General features: G+C 42.2%; 1 protein-coding gene across 1 annotated transcript in view; it reads left to right on the forward strand.

The window, feature by feature from the left end:
* The first annotated feature begins 1,322 nt into the window (after positions 1-1,322).
* Positions 1,323-21,515, forward strand: part of SLC27A2 (solute carrier family 27 member 2) — a 43,813-nt gene continuing 23,620 nt past the window's right edge. The window contains exons 1-4 of the mRNA XM_040492664.1: positions 1,323-1,916; positions 11,883-12,092; positions 16,575-16,733; positions 19,026-19,150. Coding sequence (XP_040348598.1) covers positions 1,439-1,916; positions 11,883-12,092; positions 16,575-16,733; positions 19,026-19,150 — 972 coding nt within the window. The 5' untranslated portion in view covers positions 1,323-1,438. The remainder of the gene's footprint in view (positions 1,917-11,882; positions 12,093-16,574; positions 16,734-19,025; positions 19,151-21,515) is intronic.

The following is a 21,515-nucleotide window of genomic DNA, read 5'->3' on the forward strand; positions in this document are numbered from 1 at the left end:
GATAGAAACTTGGAGAATAAGAGGGCAGCATAATGTGGTTGCTAAGGGAGGGCCCTGGGGCCAGATACCAGTTTCAAAACTCATGAGTCACTTACTCGCTGTCTTAATTTACCTATTTGTAAATGAGCCTGAAAGTGCCACCTTCAGGTGACTGTGACGCTCCAGAAACATATTACAGGGAAGCCCCTAGCACAGTGTCTGGCAGGAGGAAACGTTCATTACTTGTGGCTATCTCCTAAGAATAAGAAGATGAATGCGGGAAGGCAGGAGAGGAAGGAAGCAGAACAGTGCTTTACCTAGATCCCCACCCTCCTCAGTAGCAAGCAGCAAGTATTCACTCCATAGAAGCAGCACTAAGGGAAATTAAAAAAGAGGGTCACACTAAAAAAATAAAAATAAAAATAAATAAATGGCTTTTGAGAAATGCAAGTGTTTCCTTAATTTGCTCTATGTTGTAATGTTCTCTGACGAAGCCCCTTAGTAAATGTCTGTTGAAGTGGGCTGACACTAGTTGAGAATCTTCAACATACAGGAGAGAAGAATCACGTAGAACCAAATATTAAAAGTCAAACACACACATGTCCCAAACCGCCGGAGCTTGGTTTCAGCTGGCAGAGTGTGGCGCTCCCTCACGCCCAATCCGGGCTAGCTGGACCCGGCGGGGCCCGACTAGGATCACAGTGTCCCGTCCTCACCTACAGCCCAAGGACTGGGGTGAGGTGGAGGTGACAGTCTCGGGTGTCTCTGTTCAACCGTGAAATCCTCACCACAGGAGACGGCCCGGCAATTGGGCTGCGGGGGAGGGTGCAAATCTGACAAGACACCAAGCGGAAAGCCCCTGGGCCCAAGAAGGGAGAGACGGGATTCTAATTTGGCAGTGGCGCCTGGTACCCGTTGCTAATAAATAACCGGACTCACATTTACAAGGCGCTTCACTGGTAATAACAGCAAGTCGTTTGTATAAGGCACCCTGCTAGTGGTGGCAGTGAACAGCGGGACGCTTACGTTATCTCCTCTAATCTCAACAGCCGCTAAGTGCCTCTTGTCATCAGCATTCGGACAAGGAAACCGTGGCTCCGAGGTGGAAGGTACTCGGGTCACAACGCAGACCGCCGGCGGCGCGCGGAGCGCCTCAAAGCCTCCTTCCCCGCCGGGGGTGGGGAGACCACAGGGCCAAGCGCGCAGGTGGCTGCACACCCACCAGGGGGCGGGCTCAGCCGGCGGGTCCCTCCTGTCACCCCGGCAGTCCACACGACGCTCCACTTGCCCGAGAGCCCGCGCTGGTGCCGGCAGCGCAGGTGCTCCGCCGCCGCCCCAGCCTCGCCGCGCGCCCTCCGCGCAGCCCGCCCGCCGTCCGCGAGAAGCCCTCCCCGCCGCCGCGCTGCACGCCCGGAGCGCGCCTCCTGTCCTCGCGGGGACTGGGGGCCCCGCCGCTGTCATGCTGCCCGCCCTGTACACGGCTCTGGCGGGGCTGCTGCTCCTGCCGCTGCTGGTGAACCTCTGCTGCCCCTACTTCTTCCAGGACGTGGGCTACTTCCTGTGCCTGGCCGGCGTGGCCCGGCGAGTGCGCAGCTACGGGCAGCAGCGGCCGGTGCGCACCGTCCTACACAAGTTTCTGGAACAAGCGCGCCAGAGCCCGCACAAGCCTTTCCTGCTTTTCCGTGACGAGACGCTCACCTATGCGCAGGTGGACCGGCGCAGCAACCAAGTGGCGCGGGCGCTGCACGACCACGTCGGCCTGCGCCAGGGAGACTGCGTGGCGATCTTCATGGGCAACGAACCAGCCTACGTGTGGCTGTGGCTGGGGCTGGCCAAGCTGGGCTGTGCCATGTCGTGCCTCAACTCCAACATCCGCGCGAAGTCCCTGCTGCACTGCTTCCAGTGTTGCGGCGCGAAGGTGCTACTGGTCTCACCAGGTGAGCCCGGGGACCGCCCGCCCTGGCAGTGGGCTCCCCCGCACCTTGACAGACCAGCCACTGCATGGTATAGGGGGTTGGAAAGGGAACTTCAGGTCCGAACTGGAAGTGTAGAGGCAGGGGATGGCAACCCTTCCTCAAGACGCTAATGGTCATTAAAACAGCCCGTTGTGGAAGCTCTTTCAGGCACTGTGTTAAGCACCGTGCAGTACATAGTGTTGCTTTTAATCCTCACATAACGCAGGGCTTACTATCGGGCTTTGTAGGTGAGACCACCGAGGACCGTGAAGCCTTAGGTCCCAGGTTGTAGAGCTGAGGAGAGGGGTTAACCAGAGCTGTCTATCTTCAGAGTCTAGGCTTTTAACCAAAACCGACAATATGGGCATTAAAATGCAGAGAGTCTTGAGTGTGAACTCTAGAGGATCCAGAATGTTCTCACCTCTGCTGTTTGATTGGCTACATGATCACGAGAAAGTCATTTTCCCTTCCTGTCCCGTGGTGTCCTCCTCTAATAGAGGGTCTTCACGGCTGCTTCGGGCTCTCAAATGCTGTTAGCCTCTCTGGATTCTCACTGCAGAGAAGGTTACCCCACCTGCTCCCCAAGAAGACTTTGGGGATATGCTGCAGTGCCCTCGTCAGTCCCCATTACATCTATAACCAAAGCGACCGTTGGTTCTGTAGTTCCCTCCTGCCACACTTCAACAAGACCTGAAATGGTAACTCCATGCCCCAATGGTGACCAGGCCAGGAAGAAACTGAGAGCCCATTCCCCACAGGACTGTTGGTTTTCCTTTCCTAGAAAGCTTGTCGCTGCAGTCAAGGGCTAGGAGTTGCTTCTCACTCTGTTGGTCAGGGGAGGACCAACCAGCTGTGAGCCGAAAAACATGAAGAAGTAGGGAGCCTGGATGCCTCACCTTTTTGGAATGCCTTTGCATGCCAACCCCTATGCCAGGTGCTTTTATTACCCTAAGAGATAACATATTATTACCTCCTGTGAGTTGAAAAACCTGAAGCTTAAAATTCCAGCCCAGGTCCATCCAACTTCAAAGACCACGAATTTCCCTGCATGGTGCTACCTTTCTCTGCATGGTTGTAGTCTTAGAGCTGGAACGGATTGAGCATCCTCTGCTCTTCGCCTACATTTCATAACTGAGGAAAGGGAGGCAAGCTAGGCAGCTAGTGTAGTGTCACAGAAAGATGAGATGTCCGTTGACTCATGGGAAACCAAGAAACTTACACATTATTTTGGATAAAATAATCCAAAAAATGAAGGCCTTGTATAAAAGTTTAAGATGCAGGGGGGACAATTTAAAGGCAGCCAACTTATATAAAGGGGATGATCCTTTCAAGAAAATCCCCAACAATTTCTAGTTGCCTGAGAAAAGAGACAATTTAATCTCTTAGTAACTGGAAGACTCTCTTAAACCTATGACTTTACCTTTTGGTTCCTAAGAAAGTATCGCAGTGATCTTTTTTACCAATTCAGGAGGGATTTAAATACTACTTGCCTGCATAGTATGTCAGGCTTTGTGTGAGGGAGGTCAGGGACTGCAGAGATTAGGTCTGTAATCAAGTCTTGTAGCACAAACTTTTGAGGTTAGGTTTAGAAAAGCAGATGATATAAAAACCACCAGGTAGAGAGTCCCCACAAGGTACAAGCTAGTTGCCACAAAAGGACAGGGAGAAAATAAGATGAATTACTTCAAGGATGTTACAGTCCAGTAAAAGAACTAAGCCACATACCCAAATGTCTGTGAACGTGATACCCAGAAGAATGTGATAAGTATGCTGAAAGAACTACAGAGTTGGGCGTTGGGGGGTGGATAGAGGCAGGGGATGAGCAGAGAGTGAAAATTCCTGGAGGCATTGACACTGAGCTGGGCAAGTGCAGTAGGGGAGAGGGGATTCCAGGCAAGAGGAGCCCCAGAGGCTGTTTTCATCAGGTTCATAATACAGATGCTTCATTAGAGTTTTGCTATGTAAGGACAACAATAGTGGTAGTTTTTAAAGGCTGTTTACTGAAGGGACTCTACTGTAAAGAAAATAAGGACTCAGGGAATTCAAAGAATGGCCAACGGCAGAGGCCTCACTTCCATGAAGGGGATTAATTTCCCAGTGCCAACTTTAATCAAGGGTCAAGGCATAGAGATAATCTGATCTCCACTTCTCTCCTCTCTCTGAGTTGTACAAGGAAAAGCTTAGATGAGTTGCTTCACTGGACTTTGATTATCTAAAGGCTTAGAATTCTCTCATATATCTTTGAATAACGACCTAGCAATACCTAGCATATAGTAGTCATTCAATAAATGTTTGTCAAATTAATGAGTTCCATTATTCTGGTTGGTTGCAATAGGCTTTCTTCTCTGAAGCATAAGAACCATTGGGTTAGGCATGAGGACATGAAAAATGATGTAAAAAAGTTAAATATATCCTGATTTGAGAAAATCCATTTAGATCCAATCTCCCAGGCCCAGCCTCACCCTACCAGATTTGCTTACCTCCCAGTTCACCTCTGGCAGTTGGCTGTAGGAGAGAGGTGCTCTCCTGGAGTCTCATTGCCAGAGAGAGTCTCATGAGCATAGGATGGGCTGGGACCATAGTAGGGAGGGTCTGTGCATAGGATAGTGGAGGACAAAAACGGAGACATCAAATAATAATGTACTCAAGGGCTGAGATCTCAAGCAGTCCAAGGTCTGAACAGAGAGCTAGCTTAAAGACATTCTCTAAAATTTTTCTTCTTACCCTGCTCATAACTGAAGGTTGCAAGACAGGTGGTTGTACATCTCCATCAAAATAAACTAGCACTTTGCTAGCATATTCGGGAAGGCCAGCAGTTCTTTTTCCTTAGAAACAAGAAGGGTAGAAGCAAAACAACTTTAAATCAGACGTTAATGTTATTGAATCTGAAGAAGGATAGAATTCAGATTATTCTGCACATTGAGTGTAAGTGGCCAGTATTCTAAAAAGACCTTCCTACAGCCTCTTGAGAAAAATAGGGAAGTAGATAGCTAGTAGAAAGGTGACATGGCTGCTTGTGGATATCAAATGATAACAATTATGTAAGTCCTGGTATGACTGAGTAACTTCATGACAAAGAATTATGCTTGATTCTGGGACTATTTAGAAAGTGAGAGTTCGCTTAAGTAAGAATTTTAAAATAATATTAAGAAGATATATAACAACACAAAGGTAATATGAATATATATTCCCCTGTTAAAAATTTACTTGTTGCTGGTGAGACTTAACCTTGGTTAACATCTTTCTGACCTCAGGGCAACTTGTTTTGTGGGGGGAGGGGAAGAGGTGAATGCACGCCGCTATCTGAAGGTGTTCTAACTCGTACCTTGTCGATGTACAGACCAGACAATGGGTTCTTAAATGTGATAATTCCAAACTGCCTATGCTAAAAATGCAAAATCACAGTTACAAATGGCATTTGAAAGGCTGTTTTCAGACTGTCTCCAAGGGCTGTCAAGAACCAGTTTGTGTTTCAGGTGCCTTTTTGAATGAAGAAAAGGTAAAGCCTTCAATCCTGACTTGCCCATCTACCAACCATTTCACAATCATCCTAGAACTTTGATCAAAACACATTTCCTTTCATTGCCTCCTTTTCAGGTCCCACTTTATTGATAAGCATTTCTGGGGTGTTTGATTTAACTCTGTCAGATACCCATTCAATGAGGCAATGGAGTAGCAGAACAAGCCTCTAGATTAAATGCGTTTCCTAGCAGAAAGCTGCAGAGTTAGCCAGTAGCATCTTACCAGCTCAGTGGTGAAGATTGGTTCAGCTCGCCACCTGCCCTCTCTCCCCACTTTCTAAGAATGGGCCCAGGTATTCATAAATTTCTTCTTCTTTTATTAAAAAAAAAAAAAAGCAGAGAAACTTCATATGCTATCTTGATTTCTTTTCTTTTTTTTTTTTTAACAAGATAGATTTTAAGGAAGGGAGGAGAAATGTGGTAATCACTCAATTTTCCATCACTCCAGTATGCACTGCTTTCTCTGAGGTTCTATTTCAATCCATTGCTTAAAACCAGACCATTGAGGAATCAACAGGTCTGCTCTACACCACTGAGATAACTTTCTGTGAATACTTTTTCACACCCAAGCTTTTAATAAAGCTCAAGGCTATGCTTTTCAAAGAACATGAACAAGAGATTGTCAGTAGTACTCTTCAAAGGCATGCTTCGTTTAACTAGTACTGAGCAGAAGGTCAAATAGGCAGCATCTTCTAAAAAGTAAAGCCGTCTTTCAAAACTTTAACCTGAATGGCTGATATAAGGAGACGGGAATCCTATAAACCCAGTATATTTCTGTTCATTTTGTATCTGTCTTTTCATACATATACTCACTGAGCTTCTGTCCCCATTTGTAGAAATTGGGTTACTGTATCTTTACCACAGGGTTCTTGTGAAAATTATGACATAAATTGTGTAAAGCTACTCTACAAATTGGTCTATACAAATGAAAAATGTAAGGGCTTTGCTATCAGTAAGGATGCAATGTATAGTGGATGCTGTGATAGACTACCCAAATCCCCTCTCAGGACTGAGATGCTCATTCCTTATCTGTTGGGAGCATTGGCAGCTAAAGTTCTCAGCTGAGACCACTTCCAGGATTTGCCCTTGCTTAAAAAGAGCCACTGTGCCCAAGGTTAAGCACTACCCTACCCTCCTCCCCCCCTCCCCCCCCCACACCTCCTGCATCCAGTGACTGGTTCATGGGCAGGGGTGAAAGTATAGCCCAATTTCCTTAGTTTGGAACAATCCTGAAGGGCCATCCCAGGCCCAGAGTCCCCATAGGATCAGAGGATCAGTTGAGCGAGTCCCCTATGTGACTGTATCACTGTTCAACTTTCCCTCTATCCAGTCCGCTTCTCTTACAGCCTCACAGATGTCATTCCCAAGAACATTCCTGCATGTAAATCTCAAAACCCAGAGTTCCCATCAACTCAACCTGTGCCAAGTAGAATTATTTGAGCTTTTGTATCCAAGTGGTTGATTGCCACTTTTAAGTAAGCAGACTTTATGGTAAGAATTAACACACACACACGCCCTACATAAAAAATCTGTGAAGGGGAAAACATGTATGTCCAAATGTAGTCATAAAAAGCTTAAGGAAAAACACTAAATAACAAAGAGATAGTTAATAACTGATATTCACTTCCAGAATTTCCTTTCAAATTTCAGTTTTATAGCAGCATCTCTAGGGGAAGAAAGGCTGCTACAATTGGACATGTTAGGTGTGTCTAATATGGTTGGTGAGTCACTGGACCCTCAGGTCAATGCCCAAATGCTAATTGTACACCAGCAGCCCAGAGGACATGTAGGGAAATTGTGTTGGGCAAGGTCAGTGGCCTTCCCTACAGCTGAGATGCCTTCTCCGAACAGTATTACAAACTAAATGTTTGGTAGGGTAGGAAGATGAATGTAGTAGAAGATATATGACACCGAATTGCTTGAACTGTAATCAAGCATGAAACCTGCTTAATTACATTTTCTTTTTCCTTTTTTAAAAAATGGAATGTAAATTTCATGCTGAAAAATTTATCATGGTTTTCCACGCAGTCCATTTGCCTGACTTACATCAGGGACTTGGGCCCTGCCCCCATCCCAGCCTCTTCTTCCAACCTTCTTCCCTCCTGTTCTACACTCCAGTCAGCTTTAGCCTCTTAGTTACTTTGGTACTATGTTGTGTGCCCCCCAGCCTTTACATAAGCTGTTCCCTCTGCTAGAAACAGGCACAGCCAATCTCAGTTGATCTTCAACTTGTTGCCAATTCCTGTTTATCTTTCAGGCCTCCATTTAGATGATCCTGCCTCTGGGCTGTCTTTGTGTTCCTCCCCAAACATCATAACCCCTATTGTGACACCTAGGACACCTTATTTTAATGGATGATTTCCTCCCCCATTAGGCTCTATAGAAACAGGGACAGTATCAGTTTTGTTCACTGTTATATCCAGTGCTTAGTACCATGCCTGGTACATAGGGAGCACCCTTTAGATAGATATTGAATAAATGTTGGGAAAGAGGGAGGGAGAGAAGAAAGACTAATCCAGGTAACTTATAACACAGTATTTAAGTATATAGCCTCAGAGGAGGGAGGGAGGGAAGGGAAAGAGGGAGGAGATTTCTTAATTCTTGAAGTAGCAATTGTTGTCATTTTTAATTTATTGGTCTGGGCCCTTGTATGCAAGGCATATCTGTATTATAACAATTATTTCATTGTGCATTATATTTTATTAGAGGTTTATCAACTCATAGTATTGTAAGATCTGAATCCTTTAAAATCAACAGCTTTAGGGGCGCCTGGGTGGCTCCGTTGGTTAAGTGTCTGACTTCAGCTCAGGTCATGATCTCGTGGTTTGTGAGTTCAAGCCCCACATTGGGCTCTGTGCTGACAGCTCGGAGCTTGAAGCCTGCTTCTGACTCTGTGTCTCCCCATCTCTTGGCCCCTCCCCTGCTCATTCTCTGTCTCTCTCTGTCTCTCAATAATAAGTAAATGTTAAAAAAAATTTTTTTTAATCAACAACTTTAGTTTATTCCTCTGTCTCTTCCACACAAACACAATCCTTTGTGCACATTCTTTGAATTACAAGCACTTGTTGAGCACTCACTACTGTTGACTATGTGAAGAGGATTAAGTTATGATCCTTAATCTCAAAGTTTTCACTCATTGAGGAGAAAAAGAACGAGCAAGTTGTACTATGTACTAACTACTCTGCCAGAAGTATATGCAGGCCCCTGTGGGAGCACCTCACTTTGTAGAGGGAGGGAAGGCAACAGAGAGAAGTGTCACCAAGGGTGAGTCTTGAAGGGTGAGCTGGAGTTTTCCAGGTGACCTGGATGTAGGAGGGCACTCAAAGCAGGTAAAACCATTTGAACAAAGGCCATGAGATGTGAGGATATGGGTACATTCCATTCACATAGATCAGTGTAATTAAAGGAAAGGGGACAAGAGATGGTACTAAGAGATGACATCAGAAAAGTCCCCAGGGGTTAGACTGTGAATGAGCTCGGGACCTCACATGTTGCATAAGGAGAGTGGACTCACCACAAAGGATGAGCAGCCATTGAAAGATTCTGAACAGGGCAGTAACAAGAAGCCATAGTGTAGCTGATCAGTTGGAAGCAAGGAAAGATTAGAGATAAGGAGATTGATCAGGAGGCTAATGGGATGATCAAAATAGGAAATAATGAGGATCTGGACCAAGGCAGTGGCAAGGAATGGGGTGTTTTTATAACAGTCATATTTTTGGTTAATATTTTGAAGTGCTGAAGGAACCTGTTAAAATAAAAGAGTAGAAAAGGAGAACGGAAGTTCAAGGGGCCAAAAGGGGGAGAAGCTGATCTGATGGAGGTTAAAAAAATATTTGAGGCAAATAGTTTATTGAAGAATGGTGGCCACGGGTGCCTGGGTGGCTTAGTCAGTTGAGCATCTGACTCTTGATTTCGGCTCAAGTCATGATCTCATGGTCCTAAGATTGAGCATGCATCAGGCTCTGTGCTAGTGTGCAACCTGCTTGAGATTCTCTTTCTCTTTCTCTCTCTGCCACTGTCCAACTTGAGCGCTCACGTGCGCACACTTTCTCTCTCTCTCTCTCTTTCTAAAAATAAAAATAAATAATAATAAATAATAATAAAAGAATGATAGCCAATAGAAACTCCAGGAGAAAACTCAGGAAGTATGATTATAGTGTGTTACTTCTGCAGTGAATAATATTTACATAGTTATAATCTTGTTGATTCTGATTATTGGTGTTCAGCTTCTAGAACCAACCCATAAACAAAGCTGGGAAGATGGAATTATAGCCTCAGAATAGATGTACATACTATTAACCTAGACAACATAAAGTGGAGATAGTAATTGTTGGGAGTGGACAAGGGTAAAATAAGGGTGGGGATCAAAATTGATAGGTCCCAAGGTAGCAGGAAAAGCACATTGTTTGGTGACAGACAAGTGACTGTTACAAGACACAGGTTTAAAAAAAATGAAAAGTGATTGTGCCTCTAGGCAGCAGGTTTAGTTGTTAAGAGGGATGGGGTAAGGGACTGTTGATCTTTATTATAGACTCTTTTGTACTCTTTGATTGATTTTTACCATGTGCATGAGTCCTCTGGTTAAAATGTTTTGAAATTTTTTTTAATGCATCTGTCCAGATGATATTTTTTGTTTTGATGGAGACATCATGTATAAACATCTGAAAAACAAAGTGTATAGGATGCATTAGGTATAGCCTACCCAAGGTAATTCCTTCCGGTATTGGGTCACCTTCCTATTAAGTATATTCACCTCAGCATCACAAGTTCAAGATAAGTAAGCTTAAAGGTCATCTCATCTTGTGATTTAAGGGCACATAAATTGAGTAGCAAACATGAAGGCTTTTTTTGGCATTGACCTATAGTAAAAAATATATTTGTCTGTGGCCCACTACCCAGACACCCACATAACTGAAACAAATTTTTAAAAAACTGATACTTCCCTCTTACTCTGTGTGATACACTCTGAAAATTTATATTTCCTTCTATTTTAATTTTTTTTTAATTTTTTTTCAACATCTTTTATTTATTTTTGGGACAGAAAGAGACAGAGCATGAACGGGGGAGGGGCAGAGAGAGAGGGAGACACAGAATCGGAAACAGGCTCCAGGCTCTGAGCCATCAGCCCAGAGCCCGACGCGGGGCTCGAACTCACGGACCGCGAGATGGTGACCTGGCTGAAGTCGGACGCTTAACCGACTGCGCCACCCAGGCGCCCCTATTTTAATTTTTTTTAATGCTGGTCACTTCAAATGATTTTAAAAACCCACTATTGTACTGTGCCCTATGGTTTGAAAAACATGCTAATCAGTCCTGTTTTTTTCTCATACCAGAAAATGTGCTTATGAAATTTGGAGGTTATTTCTCAGATAAGCTGAACCTTCCTTGGGGAACTATTTGTTACTGATATGTTAAATATATATATATATATATATATATGTTGGGGCACCTGGGTGGCTCAGTCAGTTAAGCATCTGACTTCGACTCAGGTCATGATCTCACAGTTCATGGGTTCAAGCCCTGCGTCAGGCTCTGTGCAGACAGCTCAGAGCCTGGAGCCTGCTTCAGATTCTGTGTCTCCCTCTTTCTCTGCCCCTCCCCCACTTGTGCTCTGTCTCTCTCTCTCAAAAATAAACATTAATATATATATGTGTGTGTGTGTGTATATATATGCACACACACACACACACACATATATTATATAAAGTTCACTTCTATCATTTTAGTTAGCATGGCTGCCTTGTTTTCATTCCTCGTCTCCTACCTTAAAATTTTCTTTTTTTCTTTTTCATCACTAGGGGACACATATATTAGGAATAACCAAATTCATTTCTGGAGTATTTTGAGATGTATACCAGACATACTTATAAGTTATATGCTTATATATCTTGGTTTTTATCCACGTGTCCATTTGTACAGATTTCAACCAACTATCTGCCGCTTATGAAACCATTAAAACCTAGCCTTCCCTCAAACTTTGAAATCTTGTGATAGGGGCGCCTGGGTGGCGCAGTCGGTTAAGCGTCGGACTTCAGCCAGGTCACCATCTCGCGGTCCGTGAGTTCGAGCCCCGCGTCGGGCTCTGGGCTGATGGCTCAGAGCCTGGAGCCTGTTTCCGATTCTGTGTCTCCCTCTCTCTCTGCCCCTCCCCCGTTCATGCTCTGTCTCTCTCTGTCCCAAAAATAAATAAACGTTGAAAAAAAATTTTTTTTAAATAAAAAATAAAAAAAAAAGAAATCTTGTGATATTTTTCACATGTAGCAAATTCCATGTTTAATATCACGTGACTATAAGCTCCACTTGTCATGTCTACACAGTTCAGCAAAAATTATGCCAAAAACATAATTACTGTGAGGCTTGTTATACTAATAGAACTTTTTAAAGTGGACTAATTTAATGTGTTTGGATTTTTTTTTTCCTTATTAAGAACTACAAGAAGCTGTGGAAGAGGTGCTACCAAGCCTGAAAAAAGATAATGTGTCCATCTATTATGTGAGCAGAACTTCTAACACGGATGGGGTTGAATCTTTACTGGACAAAGTGGATGAAGTGTCAACAGAACCTATTCCAGAGTCGTGGAGGTCTGAAGTCACTTTTTCCAGTCCTGCCTTATACATTTATACTTCTGGAACCACAGGTAAAAATAAAGAGAGGATTCTCAAAGAAATGGACCTATCCTGAAGGAGTTAAAGGTTGGGTTAGGTTTTCAAATGGTCTTTTCCTTTGGCAAAACTTACCCAATAACTAATACTTAGAGGATTTAGCTCTTTCACCTGTGGGAACTGATCTTATTTCATAGCATATAATCCTATTTGGGTTTGCCCAGGCTACACATATTTCCCCCTAGTTGGTATGTAGAACAGATAAATAGGTTAAGCAAGAAATACAAAAATAATTGTGAGGATGGATGAAATTTGGCACTGAATAGGTTTTTGGAAGTATTAAATGATTGTTGGATTTTTATTATATTATATTCCAAGTCCACACATAATGTATAACCAATTATTAATGGGACTCTAAAGAAGACATTTGGACAATAATGGGGTTGTATTTTACATAAATGTTTTTACCGCTATCTTCCCATGCAACACTGACTTGGTGCTGTGGGTATAGGATGGCTGTAGCCCAGGGCCTAAAATAGTGTATTTCATCCAGTCTAGGATATCTTCAACTGTAAGCTGCACCATAACTTTATGAGCCACTAAGAGAAAACACTGCCAATTAACAGTGTTATTGGAACATTGCTATATAGAACATGCACTATTAAAGATAGAATGCACTATCCACTCTCCTATGAGCTTTATGGTCTATGTTCATACAATTCTCCTACCATCCTTAAGACAGATACCAATCTTATTCCCATTTTACCAATCCAGAAACTGAGAGGGTAAGAACTTCTCAAGACAGAAGTGTCAAGATTCACCTTGGTAGGCTGACTCCACAGCTCATAAATCTGGCCTCTCTGCCACAATACTGCCCAGTTCTTCCATTTAACAGATATGTGGTGTCTGCCTAATATAGGCCAGGGAAAACATTATGAAAATGTTAATAATATGAGGCCTGAGGGATATAGTTAGAAGGAGGACAGGAAGCCAGTACCAGCATGCTAACCATTATTACTAATACTGGAAAACTGAATATGTGAATCTTCTCTCTTTTGATTAAAATTTTAACTTAAGGTAACGCACACATGAGTTTCCTTGTAGAACACTCTAACTGATTATAGGTAAAGCTAAGGTTTCCTTTGAGCCTTTTATCTCAACACCAGCCTATAAACACTCCCTCCTTCACCTTAACAGGCCCTCGGCACCCATCTGCTCTCCCAGTTTTCAGATCTGAATGTCAACTTCCCTTCATACAATCACTTTCACTTAGTGTTTTCTTTAAGTAAATGAAGAAGGGAGATTGGGAATGGCATATTAAAACCAATGCCCAAAGCATGTTCATCCTTTTTCCATCTGCCGGCAGTTATATCCTAGCATGCCAACAGAATGGTGGAATGACATAGTTAACCAAATGCTTCCCCTGTGTACAGATAGTACCTCAATATATGAGACTTCTACCCTCATTTCTTAATAGAATGGTAAAATTTAATTGTAACCTTTGGGAAATGATTGAGAAAAACGGAGTCCTTGGTTACTGACAAGGAGTTCTTGTCTTAATGCCAGACATTAGACCTGCAGGTTGGTCTGCAGGTTTTAGCAGTCAAATATAAAACCCATTTAGTAGATCTGCAGGTTTTAGCAGTCAGATATAAAATCCATTTTAGGGAGAAAAAGAGAATGGAGGGGCACCTGGGTGGCTCAGTCGGTTAAGCCTCCGACTTCGGCTCAGGTCATGATCTCATGGTTGGTAAATTCAAGCCCTGTGTCAGGCTCTGTGCTGACAGCTCAGAGGCTGCAGCCTGCTTCAGATTCTGTGTCTCCCCCTCTCTCTGCCCCTCCCATGCTTGTGCTTTGTCTCTCTCTGTCTCTCAATAATAAATAAACGTTTAAAAAATTTTTTTACAGGAAAAGAGAATGGACACTCCTTAATTTAATCCCGCAATTCAGAATTTATATTTAATTGGAAGATAAATGGTTTGGTGTGTATTAACTTCTCTCCTTATCTCTGAGTAAAATATTTGCTAAGTTACTCTGGTAAAGATTACTTAAAAGAACTCATTTAATCAGTTGGAGAACAAAGTTCCTCACAGTCCTTAGCACAAAATTACATAATACCCACCAAACATTCGTATTTCTTCACTAACACAAAATCTTAAATTAGGAAATTTTTGAAAGTACTTCAAAGCAGCAAAGGCTATATATTTCATTTTTAAAAATATACTATAGAGCTTTTACTATCCAGACAATTCTTTTCCATGGATACAGTCGATTTATTGATGCCTTCTTCTATGTCTTCGTATTAGTGTAGAATGGGGCATTGATACTGACACAATGCCACTGGCCCTCTGTCAAAGAAAATGAATTTTGAATTGTGTTTACAATTATGGTAGTGTGCTGGACATACTGCTTTGCCTTATAATGAATGGCTGTTTCTTAGGCAATACCGATCAAAGGCACCATCAAATATGGAAGGGTCTGAGTCTGCAGAGAACTATCTTCCTGTTCACAACGTCCATTTACCCACTCAGGTCTTAACCTCTAGCCCCAGCTCCTTAGTAATGGCTTTGTGCCCTCCCCCCACTAAACTGACTTCCCCTGGGAAGCAACATAATTTTTTTTAATGTTTATTCACTTTTGAGAGAGACAGGCAGACTGTGAGCGGGGGAGGGGCAGAGAGAGAGGGAGACACAAAATCCGAAGTAGGCTCCAGGCTCTGAGCTGTCAGCACAGAGCCCGTCACGGGGCTTGAACTCACGAACTGCGAGTGGAAGTCGGACACTTAACTGACTGAACCACCCAGGCACCCTTCCCTGGGTACAATATAAATATATCCTTTTAATACAGTCTTACCAAAAAAGTGACATAAATTACATGTAAGAAATTGCAAATATACCGAAACTACACTGAGATACCATTTTTCACCTTTCAGACTGGCAAAAATTCCAACATTTGAGAGCATACCTAGGCAGGGCTATGAGGAACAGGTACACCCAGATATTGCTGGTGGGAGAGTGAATGGGGACAGCCCCCATAACTCTCAATGTGGCAATACCTATCAAAATGACAAAAGATGTTTATCTTATGACCCTGCAATCTCACTTCAGCAAGTTTATCCTACAAATACAGCATCGTTCATACTGCAAACTACCATGTGGACCAGGCTATTCACTACAGCATCATTTGAAATAGCCAAATAGTTAAATAAATTATAATGCAACATACAAAGGACTTGATGCAACTGAGAGAGAGGGAGGGAGGGAGAGAGGGGAAGAATAAATGAATGAATAAATAAGTAAGGGAAATTTCTTTGTATAAATATGGACAGTTTTCTACCATACATTGCTAAGTAGAAGGGGGAGAAAGTGCAGAAAGGTGTGAATTTTTTAAGGTTATTTACTTTGAGAGAGACAGAGAAAGTAGGGAGAGTCAGAGGGGGAAGGAAAAAGAGAATTCCTTTTTTTTTTTTTAATAATTTTCTTTTTTTTTTTAATTTCTTTTTGTTAACATTTATTTATTTTTGAGACAGAGAGAGACAGAGCATGAACGGGGGAGGCACAGAGAGAGAGGGAGACACAGAATCGGAAGCAGGCTCCAGGCTCTGAGCCATCAGCCCAGAGCCTGATGCGGGGCTCGAACTCACAGACCGCTAAATCGTGACCTGAGCTGAGGTCGGACACTCAACAGACTGAGCCACCCAGGCACCCCAGGAAAGAGAGAATTCCAAGCAAGCTCTGTGCTGTCAGCGCAGAGCCAGAGGCGGGGCTCAAACTTACAAACTGTGAGATCAAGACCTGAGCCAAAATCAAGAGTTGGACATTTAGCTGACTGACCCACCCAGGTGCCCCTGGGTGGAGAAAGGGCAAGAACAAATAAGCAACTCTTCATATTTGCTTATATTTATATAAAGAAATTCTAGAACAATACTTAAAGAATGCATAAAAGTGATTATGAAGGAAAGTGATGGGAATGGAATAAGCTATTTAATGTCTCTGAATCTCAGCCTTCTCATCTGTGGATTAAAGAATATAATTTTACTTACCTTGTTAATTATGAGAACTAAACGAAATTTGAAAATACCTTACAAGGTGGTAGGCACAAAACAAAAATTTGATAGACAATCATGCCTTTTTCTTCTAATTACATCTAACTCAGGTGTCAACAAGCTATGGTCTGTGTGCCAAATACAGCCCCTCCCAACCTGATTTTGTAAGTAGAGCTTTATCAGAACACAACCGCATTCATTCCTTTCTGTGGTTGGCTGCTATTGGCTATAATAGTAGAGTTGAGTAGTTTTAACAGAGGCTGTATAACCCTACAAAGCCTAAAACATTGACTATCTGGTCTTTTACAGAAGAAATTTACTGGCTCTTGATATAACCAGTCATGGCCCTCTCCTCTGCATTCTCTAACCACTGGATGATGGATTTGCCTAAGCCAGATCTCTCTTCCAGACCACTGGTCTGTGAATGATTCCATCCTGACTCACGCATGCCTTCTCTTGTATCTTTGCAAAGGTCTCCCAAAAGCTGCCAAGATCAATCACTATCGCCTATGGTATGGAGCTAGCCTTGCCACTGCAAGCAGAGTTAGGAAAGATGATGTCATCTATACCACCCTGCCCTTGTACCACAGTGCTGCGCTTATGATCGGCCTCCATGGATGTATCATGACTGGTAAGACTTTTCTCTCAACAAGGCACTGGAGTCCAGTACACATTCATATGTGCTCAACAGGGAAAGTAATACAAAATTTGCCTACTTTCCTGTCTGCCAGAGACAGCGTTTAATTCAATGTTAACAGCAAAGCTATTTGGCTCACGTATCACCAGCAAGTATCTAGAATCATTTCTATTTCCTCGTGCCTGCTTGTCTGATAAATAATGCTACAGATGTTCAAGATATCAAGGAGGAAACTTCTTTAAAACATTTTTATCCAAGTTAAGACACTTGATTCTTAAGTTCCATAAATAATTCCCCTCTGTCATTTATGTCTTCCGAAATCTGCATGTGGATCTCCATCTGCATCTGATGTAAACTTCTCCCTTAGCCGTCCCCATCCTACTTTGTTCTTCCCCCCTTGCGCAACTCCTCAGCTCTGGTCAGAATACCTTGCTTTCCATCTCTTCTCTTTCTTTCTGAAATGTTGCCATTCAAATTAGAGTTGCCATTTTTTTCCTTTCAGTAGGCTTTATGCCACTTGTATACATTAAGATTCAGTCCAATGTCCACCTCTTCCAGAAAGCCATCTCTAACTCTCTAAGTAAAAAAAAAAACTTAATTTTCCCCCGTGCGGCATTTCCTTTTAAATACTCATGTATGTATATATAATAACATATATCCACATACATATATAAATGCATGCATGATGGCCCAAGCCTCTATCTTTTTCCCTCATCAACTTATTGATCAGCTGTAAAATACTTACCCCAGCCTCAGCACCAGCCTCCACATCAGCCAGGAACAACTGACTGGGCCTGATCATATAGCTGGGCTCTTCAAGAACTGGGGAACTCTGAGGCTCCCAAAGGGACTAATTCACTGCTCACACATTTGCTTAAGCACCAAAGATACATTCTAAGGAAGAAAAAATCATATTTAAAAAATCTTTTCCTCTTCTAAAACATCACACTCTTGTATATTTAGGAGTAAAGCTAAACTAAGAGCATGAAAAAGTATTTCTGAGATGTTTTTATTTCACTTTACTACATCTTATGACTATAATTTGGTTGGGTGTGATATATATTATTTTTACCCATTGTAATATGATATAGTTTCACATTGATATATATTTTTTTACCCATCTTTCCCTATTGCTATTATAACAAATTACCACAAACTTAGTGGCTTGAAAACAACATAATTTTTTTCTCTGTTTTGAAAGTCAGAAGTCCTATAATCCAGGTGTCTACAGAGCTGTATCCCTTTTGGAAGTTCTAGGAAAGAGTCCATTTACTTGCTTTTTCCAGCTTCTAGAAGCTGCCTGCATTCTTTAGCTTGTGGCCACTTTTGCTGTCTTCACAACACATTCCTCCAGCCTTTTGTTTCTGCATCCATCCCCTTCTGCCCTTGACCTGCCTACCTTCCTGTTAGAAGGCCATTTATGATTACCTTGGGCCCACCCAGGTTATCCAGGATGATCTTCCCATCTCAGAATCCTTAACTTAATCACATCTACACAGTTCTTTTTGCCATGTAAGGTAGAATGTTCACAGGTTGTATGGATTAGAACATGGACATCTTTGGGAACCATTATTATGTCTACCTCACCCATCAAAGAATAGATTTCCTGCTTGTTCAAGACCTTGGCTCTCCATTGCCTGCAAAGTTAAGTCTGACTCCTCCACCTGGCACTTCCAAGTTCTTCATGATGGCACCCCTGGCTGCTTCTCTAGGCTCATCTCCCATGAGCCACCCCCTGTTTACCACTCCAGTTACAGGCCAACTGAGTCTTGGCTATCTTCCAACGCCTTCTGGGCTGTCCTATCTTTTTGTTTCATACTGTTTCCTCTGCCTGGAATTCTCTTACCTTTATTCATATTCATTGCTCAAGACACAATTCAGATCTACCTCTTCCAAAATATGCCTTTCTCAGCCCTTGCCCCCAAGCAGAATTAATACACACACACACACACACACACACACACACACACACACACACACTCATGTTCACATTCCCTTAGAGATTCATTTGAAACTCTTATTTATTGCACACTGACTTTTATTAGAAAGATGTTTGTATGTGTCTTTTCCCTCACTAGATTGAAAGCCTCTGTTTTTATCCTGGTTAAAGCCTGGTTTTATCCTAAACCATGTCTTACTCATTTTTGTATTGAATCTAATTGATACTCAAAACTTGTTTGTGAATATAATTCACATTTAAAGTTCTACCTTTCAAAAATGACAAATATAACCAGGGAGTTTTTTGTAGCATCTCTTTATTAACACTTTATATACACTTCTCTGTAGGTGCTACTCTTGTTTTGCGGAACAAATTTTCAGCCAGCCAGTTTTGGGATGACTGCAGAAAATATAATGTCACTGTCATTCAGTATATTGGTGAACTTCTTCGGTATTTATGCAACTCACCCCAGGTAATGCTTCATTCATTTTGTTTCATTCATTTTGAAATGAATAAGATAGAAATTCAAGTAACTTTGGTCATGCTAGGTTTCAGGTGCTTCTCACACATCTATCAGTTTTCAGTGTAGACTACAATTGTGTGTCATGATAAAGTGCTTGGCACCACACCTATCATATAGAGAGGATTTACTAGGTGGCAGTTGCTGTTAATATTATTATTCCCTACCTTTTTACCTGTTTTCACATCTCGCCCTCTGTCTAACATATCCTCCACTTCCCTATTTGTTTAAAGCCTTCTCACTGTCAAAGCCCAGTTCAAATGATACCTCCTATGTTAAACCTGTTTGGTCACTCCGACAAAAGTCATCACTCCCTTCCCTTGCATCATTTGATTTCTACCCCTTTGTGGCCCTTGTTACATTGTAAGTGTTTGTCTTCATACCTTTTTTTCTCCCTAAGCTATAAAGACTTTGATGGCAGGGACCACATCTTGCATCCTTACTTGTCTTATACCACAAGACACACAGGAAATTTTTACTTAATGTTGATTAAAAAATCCCCTTGTGGCTTTGAAACCATTTGACTAAGTCTGTCAACAAGCTGGGAGCAGACGCCCAAAGTTACTCCAGAGGCCTTGGATCTACTCTGTTTGCAGACGTCCAGATGTCTTGATGGGGCTGTTCGAAAGAACTTCTCCTTCCTGGTCCCTCCACTCTCATCAGAGGTCTGGCAGCCTTTCTGGGGGCCAAATCAAGGTTTCTCAGTGGTGACACTGCTGACATTTGGGGCCCATTCATTATTTGCTGTATGGAGTTATTCAGTGCACTATAGATGTTTAGTTGCATCTTTGGCGTTTACACAGGACATGGCCATAGTACCTTCTCCCTCCTCCCAGGCTTTGATAATCAGAATGTCTTCAGACATTGCCAGATGTCCCCTGGCAGGCAAAATCAACTCCAGTTGAGAACCATTAGACCAGACAATGCAGTAAACTCGGCAGATTCTGCTTCTTTTAGTCCTTTCAATCATTGTAAGACAGCAAACTCAGAGGATCACTAAGTTGATAAATTGCTATTTAGAAGCACCTGTTATGTTCAACTTGTATAACAGCTACTGTGTGACTTGGAAAGGAATCTAGGATGCTCCTGCCCCGGTTCTTCCTCTCCTCACTTCATTCAGTCTTTGCCCACAGATCAGTTCATCATAGAGGCCCCTCCTACTAATTAACAAATATATCACCTCATCCCTTACCATCCCTCTCATGGGTGGGTACTGTCCCTCCTGACATAGTACAGGTTTATATGACAATTGTCTATCTCCCCCAGTTAAATGAACATTCCATGCACCAGGGGCTTTGTTCACTGCCAGATCTCCAGCACTGAGATGTGCATCCGGCACGTTCTGGGCATCAACAAACTCTGTTGAATGAACCTCTAAATTCTGGCCCCTGAAAGATGTATGATTAACCTAAGAGAGGTAATATGTTCCCCCTGAAATGTTTAGGCTTAGCACATATTATTCTGATTTGGGCAGCAGATTCAACAGCTTCATGAGCATCATAATTAGCTATGAGCTGGATTAGGACCTTTCCCACAGCAATTTCTGTTGATGTCATTATTGAATTTTTTTCACATTAGTATCCCATCTGGCCTTCAAGATTGCATGCCTCTCTATTAAAACTCAGAAATCCGTATGGAGCCCTTCTGTTTGGCTTTTCTTCTCGGCCTCAAAGGCACCCCTTTGTCAGTTAGAAGTCTCCTGGGGGAGGGTGTGTCGACTTGAAGAAAATAAACATGTTTGTGTAGCTCTTTCAGGCTTAAACACACTCACACATATAAACACTTCCACCTTTGTCCCTCCTTATAATGTTGTCTCAGATGCTGAAAAAAAAATGTGATTTGGGTTTTATATCCTCAAAATATATGTTGATTTGTTGTATAATTCATGGAATATATCAAATCTAGAAGTAGATATGGAGTTTCTGTTTGCTCATGCTTCTCCCCTACCCCTGATTTCTGGTTTGTTTTTAAAATACTTACAAGAATTGTAAGGAATGATCAAAGTTACCTCAAAAAAACTTTCAGTTAAAGACTTTTTTAAAATGATAGGAGCTTATATATAGAAAATCCTTAAGACAAAAAACTGTTTTTACTAATAAATGAATTCGGCAAAGTAGCAGGGTACAAAGTCAATACACAATAATCAGTTGTATTTCTATACACTAACAATGAAAAATCTGAAAAGACAATTACAAAAAACAATAACATTAAAAAACAATGACATAAGATACTTAGGGATTAACTTAACCAAGGAAGTAAAAGACACATATAATGAAAACTAGAAAACATGGATGAAAGAAATTAAAGAAAACATAAA

This window comes from Herpailurus yagouaroundi, unplaced genomic scaffold (genome assembly GCF_014898765.1).
Source record: "Herpailurus yagouaroundi ecotype Mexico unplaced genomic scaffold, PumYag 184, whole genome shotgun sequence".
Lineage (NCBI taxonomy): Eukaryota > Metazoa > Chordata > Mammalia > Carnivora > Felidae > Herpailurus > Herpailurus yagouaroundi.